Source organism: Entelurus aequoreus, linkage group LG22 (genome assembly GCF_033978785.1).
Source record: "Entelurus aequoreus isolate RoL-2023_Sb linkage group LG22, RoL_Eaeq_v1.1, whole genome shotgun sequence".
NCBI classification, from domain to species: domain Eukaryota; kingdom Metazoa; phylum Chordata; class Actinopteri; order Syngnathiformes; family Syngnathidae; genus Entelurus; species Entelurus aequoreus.
This window is the reverse complement of record NC_084752.1, coordinates 18,162,524-18,175,381: the sequence shown is the minus strand read 5'-3', so window position 1 is coordinate 18,175,381 and position 12,858 is coordinate 18,162,524. Positions and strand designations below refer to the sequence as shown.

Genomic DNA, 12,858 nt, shown 5'->3' with positions numbered 1-12,858 from the left:
GATTGTGAGCAATCAAAACAATCAAGTTTGGTACATATTTGGGAAATGTATGACCCTTAAAGGGAACCAACGATGAAGACCATAGAATGTGTGACACACCATGACCGTGTGCACAATTGTTTCAACATTTTCATACCATTAGTATTCTTTTCACACTTGTCTGGCAGATAAACTGTGGTTGCATTAAAAAAAAAGGTCTTATGTTTGAATCTGGAATTGACTATTTCTGTTCAAAATGAATTCCGTAATTTGAAAACATCACTGCACATCATAATGGCAGCTACAAATTCCATCTTAAAGATCTAAAAAAATTATTTGGGAATGTCAGGCGGGCCAGATTGAAAAGCACAGGCGACCTTAATTTGCCCATGTCTGCATTAGAGGGTGTGCATGGACACTGGGACTTCACATGTAGGTGTGAAAATTAAAATAAATAAACAAACTATTTGAGTAATCAGACTAATTCGGTGCATGGAAACATAGTGAGTGTGCTCTTAACTCGAAACACTCGTATCTGCAATTAACATCTCAAATTGAAATCAATTTAGTTGGTGCTCGACACTCCCAAAACAGCACAATTTGTAAAAATGTTTGGACATTAGAACACAGTGAACGCTGACTTTGGAGGTTGATCCATTGGACAGACCTCCCACAAATTAATAGTGGAAAGTATTTTTTGCTTTAATTCAAGTGAGCATAAACAAAACAAAAAATGATGTTGCATTAAACCGAGCTATATGATGGTTGACATAAGGGTGACATTCATCCATCCATTTTTTAGTAAATACTAAAATCAAACAGTCCATGATGTAAACATTGATGAGTAAAAACAAATCCTGGGAACGTGCTGTCATTATTTTCTAGATTCACACAAGTCTAGAGTGCATATATTGCAATAAAAATACAGGTGAACGATTTCTTTGTGCTTACAAAAGGGAGTCACTCGTGTTTGCAGTGCTAAGGCAATGCTCTCAATAGTGTTTTTAAGTACTACATCCATTTAACATTTAAACAGACAGTTTGTTGCATGCCTGTGGAGTGTACAGTAGCAATATGACTTGTATTGTGGTTATGAATGCACCAAATTCCCCAAAAATGGCATGTGATCAGTCCGGTACCGACCAGAGGCGTGGATAAGGGGAGACGTGGCGCAGGGTGGGACTCAGCAAGAAGCCGTCCAGCTCGGGACACAGAGCAGGGAGGGCCACGGGCTCAGCCCTGTGCTCTACTGTGTTGTAGTGGCACTTCTGGAGGTGCTTGGCCATGCTGGGGACGTCGCTGCAGCCCCATTTCAGCACTGGGGTGAAAGCAGTGCTGAATCTCCACACCTGAAACCAAACAAAAACACTCAATAGACTATTTCACGTAACGATCTAGGTGGGAAATGTGCTGCAAGTACAGTGGTGCAGCTAAAGTAGAAGACCAATTAAAAAGATACACAAAAACTGAAATGTGTTCTTCGCAGCAAAAACGGCCCATTGAAAAGCATTAAAAATGCAATTTTTTTTAAAATCATAACCCAATCCTTTATATCAGACCTGGGCAAATCAAGGCCTGGGGGCCACATGCGGCCAGTTAAGCTTTTCAATCTGGCAAGCCGGACATTCCCAAATAATTTTTTTAGATCTTTAAGATGGAAACTGTAGCTGCCATTATGATGTGCAGTGATGTTTTCAAATGACTGTAAGTCTTGAACTATACAAAGTATTTCAATTGTTGGAATCTGTGCCTTTGCATGATATACTAGTTACTATGGTAATCTAATTAGTGACTATGGTAATCTAATTAGTGACTATGGTCATCTAAATCACAGCAGCTCAGACGAGGCACCAAGCAGTGTGTCCGTTTCCACAGAGTGTTTCCAGGGCGGCCAGCCTGAAATGCGGGTGTCAGGGACAGACGCGGAAGGAGATTTCCACAACAAAGTTCTAAAACTTAGTGATGTATCAGATTGTAGGTGGGTTTGTTTTTTTTACCCTTTGCATTCATATTTCGCTGTGTTTGTTGCGTTTCGCTTCATTGTAAAATATGTCGATTGAGAGGGGGTGTGACGTTCATATGTTGTCAATAATGCTTTCTCGTTCATAGTTGACATTGTACAGCCCATATTCTTTATTTTCATGTACATTCTGGGTGTCTCATTCAGTAAAACATTTTTAAATGTCATTCTGTTTTTTCAGGCGGTCTGTCATAACGTTTTTAGCATTCAATCAGACATTATTGTGAGGTTTTGTATTAGTGTTCCTAAAAATAGATATACTGGCCCCACAGACACATTTTTTTCTCTAAAATTGGCCCCTGAGTCAAAATAATTGCCCAGGCCTACTTTATATCAATGATTGTACTACTGGCATTCAATTGGTACATTTATCCACCAGAGGGCACTAATTCTTCCCTACATATTCAAAGCTTACAATTTCTCCCATTTTGCAATTTTCTGCAAAAGTGCTACTCAAAAAGGACTACAACTAACTCATTTGATAGTCAATTAGTCATGGACTATCGTAACAATGAGTCACCTAATTTTATTATGAAGCGTAATAAATGGTTCCTATCTATCCATTGGCTTTTCAGCTTAAAATATTTCTGGAATGTTATAACAATAAAGATTATTACTTATTTATGAACTGTACTTCTCATTAAGCTTCTGCAAAACTAAACATATCTATTAAACTTTGGTCCATTTAAAAATCAAGCTGTAGAAAGCAATTAAAAGTACCACAGATTTTTTTTTTAGGAATGCACAAATAATAGTTGTCCCTTGCTACTACAGCACATCGCGCTTCAAATATTGCGGCTTCACTACATTCCAGATTTTTAGTTTTTTTTTTTGTTATATGGCAGAACATGCAAACACTACACAGAAAGACCCCCGGAATCGCACCCAGGACCTTCTTATTGTGAGGCACCAGCACTAACAATATATGATAATAAATGTGGCTGACGGTAGACATTTTAATTATATCGTTACATGGAGATAATGCATGTGTCCCGAAAATTTGACGGCAAATAAACTAAGTTTCTTATAATGACGAGGAATAGCTAAACATGCTTTAACATGCACACACACGAGGATACAATAAGCCATGCTAACCGCTAACAGGAAAGCTTGGTGGATCGAAATTGAAAGGACAGAAGAATAAATGCTAAATACATTTTAACAGAAGTGTACTGTAGATAGAACAACGTTGCAACCGAAAATAACCAGATAGGAACAGTCAATTAGCAAATAGATTAATAATATTTTGGAGAAAATATACAATGAGAAATGAGGCAACAGGACGCCAATTTAAGAGTCCTAGTTACTCTGAAATAATTATATTATCATTACATACCAAATAAAATCATATACATTGTTATCGCGGGACAATGCAATATATATTGCAATGTAGATTTTAGGCCCTACCGTCCATCCCTAATTACAGTGTAGTATTTGTCGTGTTTTCTTCAATAAGACATCTTCACATTGGTGAGACTTTAATGTGGAACAATATCGAACGACAACAATGAGACGCAGCATCGGACATTTAGGGCGGCACTTCAGGCGAACTGAGACTGAACAAATCATTTATCAGCAGCTTTCCGAGCAAAGTGGAGACAAACTCTTTTGATGCACTTCAATTTCAACACCAATAAAACAGCTTTGGCTTGAGCTACTTGGAATGACAACACAGGACACACAATGCTCACAAGACAGAATGCTAACAACACAGTGAAAGATCGTATCTGCGACTGTTCACCGAGCTTTCGCGGAACAACTTTTGCCTGTGGTTTCAGCACTCAAAGCCCAATTCTAATTTAGAAGAATTGCCCAAAATCGGACAAAATATTTCCACCTTTTGGTCGTGTTTTAGTAGCTAGGCGACGGCCATAGCAATGACGCTTGGAGGATCTAGCGGGCTACTGGTGAGTACAGTACATTAAAACACACTCAAGGTTACTATATTGCAGTGCTTCTCAAATATTTTGTTACGCCCCCCTAGGAAGAAGAAAATATACTCTCCATTGTCTATAAAATTGTTATAACTATACCTCTGCATAACATGGTAAGCTTAATAACATTAAAGGAAACAATACCGCCTGACATCGTGGCCCGCCCCACTATTTGAGAAGGACTGCTATATTGGGTGAAACAAATCTATATGGGTGTTGTTTCATGTTTACAGTGCTCTAATGTTAAAAAAACATATTTAGTAAGTCAAAACAGTTTTTTTTTCTTTTGAAAATAATAATCCTACTTTGTGGAAATCCGTGTATGGTGGTCATTGTCTGGTCTCCATTAACTGCCATAAACAAGGGATGACTGTATCATTATAAAAGTCAAATACGGCACTTAAATATTAATTAGCCTAAGGATGTTAATGTTCTTGACTCTAGAAAGCTACACACAGATACACTACCGTTCAAAAGTTTGGGGTCATATTGAAATGTCCTTATTTTTGAAGGAAAAGCACTGTACTTTTCAATGAAGATAACTTTAAACTAGTCTTAACTTTAAAGAAATACACTCTATACATTGCTAATGTGGTAAATGACTATTCTAGCTGCAAATGTCTCGTTTTTGGTGCAATATCTACATAGGTGTATAGAGGCCCATTTCCAGCAACTATCACTCCAGTGTTCTAATGGTACAATGTGTTTGCTCATTGGTTCAGAAGGCTAATTGATGATTAGAAAACCCTTGTGCAATCATGTTCACACATCTGAAAACAGTTTAGCTCGTTACAGAAGCTACAAAACTGACCTTCCTTTGAGCAGATTGAGTTTCTGGAGCATCACATTTGTGGGGTCAATTATACGCTCAAAATGGCCAGAAAAAGAGAACTTTCATCTGAAACTCTACAGTCTATTCTTGTTCTTAGAAATGAAGGCTATTCCACAAAATTGTTTGGGTGACCCCAAACTTTTGAACGGTAGTGTACATGGACAAGGTTTGGCTGGAGGACTTTGGCTAAAATGATAGTTAAAGGTATTGTTTTTACACAGTTAGCAAGAGAGCAAGGTAACAATTATCCTCCACTGGAAGTCTGACATGGCTCTGCTTGAAATGCACCGCCATGAAAAGAGAGGTCCGCTTTGCAAAAATCGCATCGAGTTGTTTGTGTTTTTGACGTGTTTAGGGTGAAATGTTCCCACACCTTCAATGTTTTTGCTCGTGTTGTTGTTGTAGTGGCTGCAGCTAGTTTTCTCTTCCTGTTGCTGACTCGCGTTCTATGTCCGTTTCTACCAAGAACAACACAAGTGATGACATCACAGACTATCGACAAATTGTATTATAGATTCCAATAACTATTGGCAATTTCAACTTTCAAATAAAAAAAAAAACTAAAAAAAAACTAATTTTAACTGTGGAATTATCATTGGGATGATATACTTTTAAAAGTGGCACACATGTTGATGTACCTCATTTTTAATGCAGTTTTTGGGAAGTTGACAGTTTTTGTCTGTAGGTTCAAATGTGTGAGTGCATTCTTAGGACCTCCTAAAGATCCAAAGAACGAGGTGTAAATTGCATTGCACTTCTTCATTCATCCTTTTTAGTTGTACTATTAATAGGGGTTCAATTATTTTTTCACTTCCAGCTTACTTTGTGTTTAATCTGCCACGAAACCGCCCTGCGCCCACTGGAGCACTGTGTCTTCTCCCACTGCAGCTCCACTATGCCTCTGGTCTGGAGGAGACCGCTGCACACGTCCCTCATGGTCCGGGATACTAAAGACAGCTGGCACAGACTGAAACTGTCCAGGAAGCCAGTTATGTGCCACAATATCTCATGCGGTAATCCGCTGAACAGGTTGGACTGGGAATCGCCTGAAGGTTTTGAACCGGGACACGGCTGGACTCCGAAGGACCTGAGCCGCCTGTCAAAGATTACCTTGGCCCCTGGACGCGAGGGGTAAAACCTCTGCTGGGAGAAGGGGCAGCCGTAAAAAGCGAGGGGGCAACGATGCGCTATCCACCCGTCGAGACCAGGCTGAATGTCACCGTGGACATTAGTGAAATGCGAGGAGAACTGATCCCGGCGAAAAAACTGAGCGCAGATTTCTTTCAGGACAAGACCACGCCATACGGGTCTGGGATGGGTGGCTAAGGCCATGTCGCCGACCCTTATGTAGTTCTCCGGGCTGGCCGCTAAAAAAGAGAAGGTCTGCGTACCGAAATCAACGTGGCTTCCGTCAATACCAAACGTATCCGAGATCTTCTGAGAGTCTCTGGACTTTTCCAGGCAGAAGATGTTCTCCTCTGCTGTGATGACATCAATTTCTTCAAGTTCCATGGGGTCGTCACCCTGTTCCAGATCAGCTTTGTCCTCCATCTTAGCTTGTGATCGACACAGAGACTTGTCATGGTCAAAACCCTGACAGCTGTGCGGCATCCACTCAGGCTTGTGGCTTTCTAGGACCAGCCCCCTTTCTTGTAGCACCACATGACCAGCCCTTTGCGCCACTCCCTTGCTGATGTGCACGGGAGTTCCCTTTTGATTGATCTCTAGACACTCAGTTATTGAACTATTTGTATCTCTTTCTTCCTGACACCCATTTGCGCTCAGTCCACGCTGCACGAGGCGGCCCAGTCTACTCGCCTGGAGAGTGGCCTCTGCTCTCATGCCTTCAGTGCAGCTATCAGGGGCATTGGCACTGCTGACCAACTCCAAAGCGGTGGCCAAGCTCCTCGCTGTCTCCAAAGTGGCCTTGTGCAGCTTAGTGTCGTTCTGCTCATTCAGTCCAATAATTCCATTAATGATTCTCTCTCTCGCAGATTCTGCGGAGGATGAAGATTGTGACGAGAACGGGACAGTTGGCTCTATTACCCTCACAATCTTACTCTCTGTGCTCAGCGAACCCCTCTCGACAGGTGGCGCAACACCACTTAACTCCATAGTACAGCACACCACCCCGGCAGGACACACCTCTAGATGCGCATACGTTTGTTGGCGCACCACAGTGGCAGGGCAGCCATAGGCACTGTTCAGGCAGGGGACTCTCAAAAGAGGGCACAGGAGGTGGTGCTCCTCGGCTTTGCAGGAGTGAAAGATGGCCCCGCACACCTGTGGGCAGGTGATAAGATCGCAGGAGAAGCCCAGCTGTGGTCTGATCATGCATCTCTGGTTAACACAGCTCATACAGTGAGAATGGTCTTCATCCATCTTCACAATTCTTTACTGCAAAATACGAGGACAAAAACACATTTGTTGGCATTGAATTGGAACATAGAGACTTAAAAGAATCCCTCCAGGATTTCACAGGCTTTTTTGATGATTGTTTCACCAAGTGTAGCACAGGAAATATATATGGAATATGTAGTGTTACTTATCATTCACGGTAAGAAAAGCTGCAAAAATCATTAAAAGCTGCAGCTTTTAAAAGAAAGTTGCGGCATTTTATTCCAATAACAATTAATCAGCCTTAACCTCAAAAAGCACAAGATTTCAACACAAATTGGACAACAAATACCCTGTTGATGTTTTACTTGTGTTATACCGCGCTGATTTAAAAGTAGACACCAGATGGCAGTAAAAGCACATAGGCAGAGCTTATTGTAAATTTACTGTACTGTTTTAATGAATAACAACTAATAATAGTAATAATTAATTATAATTACAGAAACAATTGCAACTTGTGGTGCCCTGTCATCCACAAGTTTTCCATATTAGTTTCACGCTTAAAAAGTGTTAAGTTAAAGTATTGTAAACATTCATTTATGTTCTAACACATTAACTTTTAAAAGAGCTCTGTAGCGGTAATTTTTGTTAGTAAATGAGAGATTATTGTCGCACTTCAATATATCTGTCATGTAAATGCTGCCTCTTTGCGAGGTCAGCATTGCAAATGAGAATCTGTTTTAAATGCTCTTACCTTTAAAATAAATGTTCTAATAAATATATAAAAACATTTAAACGAGGAAGTTATTGGCTATATACATTACCCAGAAAGCTTAGCACTGTAGAAAGGAACTCGAAGTAGCACTGAGCTATGCGGAAGGACGACAACTGCTGTTTGAGCAATAGATATATTTTTTATATATTGTTAAATGTGGTTGTTCATGCTTTGGCTACACAAAAAAAACTCCATTAGTTGTAAATAGACAGTTGACGTTTGCGTTTGAGCGCCGCTCAGAGATAACTTTGATAAGCGGAAATTTTGTTGAAAAATGTGTGGAGAAGTTGCGGACATTGTGCAAAGTTGTGAATCTGCACGTAATTTGAGGTAACGGTTGAATTTGCACATTGGCGAATCCCTAGAGGGACCGATAAATCAACTGTAATGAGATTGCTTGATGAAAGTTCTTAACTGTAACCGACACGTTCCATAATGAAATTAATAAAAAGCAAAACCGCATGGCATGCTGGATGACCCGCGACTACATTCATATGCATAATAAATTATCCTTTAATCAATGTGATCGCATTCAGAGGGAAGGGGAATCATGCCAAAATCCAGCACAGTACGAATGGCGTAGTAGAGGGCTAGGGAACCTATGGCTCTCGAGCCAGATGTGGCTCTTTTGATGACTGCATCTGGCTCTTAGATAAATCTTAGCTGACATTGCTTAACACGGTAAGTAATGAATAATTCCGCTGGAAATAACAGTGTTAAAAATAACGTTCAAAATATAAAACGTTCTCATGCATTTTAATCCATCCATCCGTTTTCTACCGCACCTGTTCATGGTTGCGGGGGGCTCAGCCAATCCCAGCTGTCCGTCGGGATGCAGGAGGGTCGCATTAATGGTAAGAAGTATTTTATTTATGATTGGTTAGCTTCAGAATAACAATGTGATTAAAAAGAATAAGAGAGTTATTGTACTCTAAAAATGTGGATCTTACTTAAAAATGCACGCATTTAGTTGTATTCAGGGAAATACCGTTTACAATATTTGGCTTTCATGGCTCTCGAATGCAGCTGAGATAGGCTCCACCACCCCCGCGACCCCGAACGGGACAAGCGGTAGAAAATGGATGGATGGATTGGCTTTCTCAGCCAAAAAGGTTCCCGACCCCTGGCGAAGTATGCCCCGAACTAAAAATGTTACAGCAAAATAACCTTTTATTTTTAACTCTATTTTAGTTAATTTTAGGGTTTTTACATTGTTGTGACTCTTTCCTACAGAGACCCTGAAGGGACATGGATGTTTTGCGAGACCTGGCGACGATACTTTTGGCGAGGATACTTTTGGCGAGACCTGGCGAGACCTGGCGACACTTTCTGCGAGACCTGGCGACACTTTCTGCGAGACCTCGCGACACTTTCTGCGAGACCTGGCGACACTTTCTGCGAGACCTCGCGACACTTTCTGCGAGACCTCGCGACACTTTCTGAGAGACCTCGCGACACTTTCTGAGAGACCTCGCGACACTTTCTGAGAGACCTCGCGACACTTTCTGAGAGACCTCGCGATACTTTCTGAGAGACCTCGCGATACTTTCTGAGAGACCTCGCGATACTTTCTGAGAGACCTCGCGATACTTTCTGAGAGACCTCGCGATACTTTCTGAGAGACCTCGCGATACTTTCTGAGAGACCTCGCGATACTTTCTGAGAGACCTCGCAAAAGGTTTTTTGCCTATGTCAGTGAACCGGAAGTAAAACAGACACAGCGATGGTGAACCGGAAGTGAAACGGACACAGCGATGGAGAAGCCTACCCATCATCTGTGCTCTGTTGTGGGACCAAAATACGATTTGATGTCTTTATATGCAAGGCCAATACTAAAATAGAAATCAATAAACTTCTCCCACGGATGATGTGTAGGCTCCTCCATTGCTGTGTCTGTTTCACTTCCGGTTCACCATCACTGTGTCTGTTTTACTTCCGGTTCACTAACATAGGAAAGAAAACCTTTTGCAAAATCTCGCAAAACATTTTTCCCCCTCCATGTCCCTTTAGGGGCTTCGTAGTTTCCTATGATTGTAGCTGATATAGACGTCAGCACCCCCGCGACCTCGAAGGGAATACGCGGTAGGAAATGGATGGATGGATTACAGGAGTATAAAAAAAAATGATGTTCAGGTTTAATACAAACCCCGTTTCCATATGAGTTGGGAAATTGTGTTAGATGTAAATATAAACAGAATACAATGATTTGCAAATCATTTTCAACCCATATTCAGTTGAATATGCTACAAAGACAACATATTTGATGTTCAAACTGATAAACATTTTTTTTGTGCAAATAATCATTAACTTTAGAATTTGATGCCAGCAACACGTGACAAAGAAGTTGGGAAAGGTGGCAATAAATACTGATAAAGTTGAGGAATGCTCATCAAACACTTTTTGGAACATCCCACAGGTGAACAGGCAAATTGGGAACAGGTGGGTGCCATGATTGGGTATAAAAGTAGATTCCATGAAATGCTCAGTCATTCACAAACAAGGATGGGGCGAGGGTCACCACTTTGTCAACAATAGCGTGAGCAAATTGTTGAACAGTTTAAGAAAAACCTTTCTCAACCAGCTATTGCAAGGAATTTAGGGATTTCACCATCTACGGTCCGTAATATCATCAAAGGGTTCAAAGAATCTGGAGAAATCACTGCACTTAGGCTGTACTGCATCAACAAGCGACATCAGTGTGTAAAGGATATCACCACATGGGCTCAGGAACACTTCAGAAACCCACTGTCAGTAACTACATACAGTTGGTCGCTACATCTGTAAGTGCAAGTTAAAACTCTCCTATGCAAGGCAAAAACCGTTTATCAACAACACCCGGAAACGCAGTCGGCTTAGCTGGGCCTGAGCTCATCTAAGATGGACTGATACAAAGTGGAAAAGTGTTCTGTGGTCTGACGAGTCCACATTGCAAATTGTTTTTGGAAACTGTGGACGTTGTGTCCTCCTGACCAAAGAGGAAAAGAACCATCCGGATTGTTATAGGCGCAAAGTTGAAAAGCCAGCATCTGTGATGTATGGGGTTGTATTAGTGCCCAAGACATGGGTAACTTACACATCTGTAAAGGCGCCATTAATGCTGAAAGGTACATACAGGTTTTGGAGCAACATATGTTGTCATCCAAGCAACGTTACCATGGACGCCCCTGCTTATTTAAGCAAGACAATGCCAAGCCACGTGTTACATCAACGTGGCTTCATAGTAAAAGAGTGCGGGTACTAGCTTGGCCTGCCTGTAGTCCAGACCTGTCTCCCATTTAAATTTGTGGCGCATTATGAAGCCTAAAATACCACAACGAGACTGTCGAACAACTTAAGCTGCACATCAAGCAAGAATGGGAAAGAATTCCACCTGAGAAGCTTAAAAAATGTGTCTCCTCAGTTCCCAAACGTTTACTGAGTGTTGTTAAAAGGAAAGGCCATGTAACACAGTGGTGAACATGCCCTTTCCCAACTACTTTGGCACGTGTTGCAGCGTGTTAATTATTATTTGCAAAAAATAAATAAATAAAGTTTATGAGTTTGAACATCAAATATCTTTTCTTTGTAGTGCATTCAATTGAATATGGGTTGAAAAGAATTTGCAAATCATTGTATTCCGTTTATATTTACATCTAACACAATTTCCCAACTCATATGGAAACGGTGTTTGTACTTGAAGCAGCCTGCTCCACAGTGTAATAGTCAAAGTCGTTTAGGTTTTAATAACTTAGACCTTTAATCAAGCTTTTTTGTAATAATGAAAGCAAGTCCAAAAAATGGCATGTTTGTCTACAAGGCTGAATACTACTCCACACACAACGCATTGCAAATACTTACAAGTCAAATATTACGATTGCAACTTAACTTTTGGTGTTTGCGAAACATAGGCGTAGCAGTTTGTTTTCTTCGAACAGAAAACAGCCTTTTTTTCACAGGACGACCTATTTTAAGAAGCCCTTGTTACACTGCTGTCATGTCTTGCGTATGTAGCTTTAGCTTGAGTCATCTCTACGGAGCCCTTTGGCTAATAACAACTAGCATTGTCGGAAGTTTACAAGTGCATCCATGCTAAAGTTAGCATTGAAACTGTACGTTATCCTCTTACCTTTTGTCGTTGGGTGACATGCATGTATATATAAATTAAAATAAACCTGCAACGTGAATGATAAGTAACTTATTCCCTACGCTACACTTCCTGGTCCACTTCCTGGACCTACTTGTCTGCCGGGTCACGTGACCGACAGAGTTACGCCATTTACCGTAACTTTATCTTCTCTATTATATGGCGGGTCGCCGCCAATGTTTTTCTTTCTTTTTTTTTATTTGTATTTGTATTTTTTAATGACCAACAAATATACATTTGAAATTCACACAAAATTCAACGCATTTTCAACATCAAGAAAATAAAACAAAAGCAAATACAGATAGGGGGGTAATAATACTAAAAAATATTTTTTTAAAAACAAAATAAAAAAGGCAAAAAGGGCTAACTATATAATTTTAAATGTTTTTAACAAGGATATCAATTGAAGGGCTTTTGTACTCATTTTCCAAGATTTTATTGTTAATTGTCACTACAGCAGGTCCAAAATAATGGCATGTTTGTCTACAATGCTGCAAACTGCAAAAGATAAGAGCACTACTCATCCTACTCAGTGGCTCTTGTGGTTAGAGTGTCGGACACTCTAACCACATGACAAAAAACCGCGTGAAAATCAGTGGTATTCAGTGAGGTAAAATGAATTAAATGTGCTGACAGTTCATTGCGGACTGCCAAATCAATTGCACTGAGTGGAGCGGATCACCACTCCAAGATGGTGGCCCCGCGTCTCGTCTGCGCCAGTAGGCAGTAGCGCTCGATGCTGCGTACCCTTAGAACATGTCTATGGTTATAAGTTATAACCGGTTTTTTGTCATACGTGTAGCTATGATAACGGACACATGTTTTGGCGAGTTTTATTATTCATAGTTTGCTTAACAG

At 40.6% G+C, this 12,858-nt stretch overlaps 1 protein-coding gene across 3 annotated transcripts; it reads right to left on the bottom strand.

Annotated features, from left to right (window-relative positions):
- Positions 1-2: 2 nt before the first annotated feature.
- On the bottom strand, positions 3-12,116 carry LOC133639336 (F-box only protein 30-like). 3 transcript variants are annotated; one of them, XR_009823772.1, is made up of 5 exons: positions 11,983-12,116; positions 5,588-7,162; positions 5,404-5,482; positions 5,139-5,223; positions 1,182-1,328 (listed from the first exon to the last, which is right to left on the bottom strand). XR_009823772.1 is itself a non-coding variant. In XM_062032574.1 (4 exons), the coding sequence occupies exons 2-3, from the start codon at positions 7,145-7,147 to the stop codon at positions 5,453-5,455; spliced, it is 1,590 nt and encodes a 529-aa protein (XP_061888558.1). In that variant the 5' UTR covers positions 7,148-7,162; positions 11,983-12,116; the 3' UTR covers positions 1,201-1,328; positions 5,404-5,452. The 3 variants fall into 3 exon arrangements, 2 of the variants coding, with proteins under 2 accessions (XP_061888557.1, XP_061888558.1); XM_062032574.1 differs by lacking the exon at positions 5,139-5,223 and having other exon boundaries at positions 1,201-1,328; XM_062032573.1 differs by lacking the exons at positions 5,139-5,223; positions 5,404-5,482 and having other exon boundaries at positions 3-1,328.
- Positions 12,117-12,858: the final 742 nt, after the last annotated feature.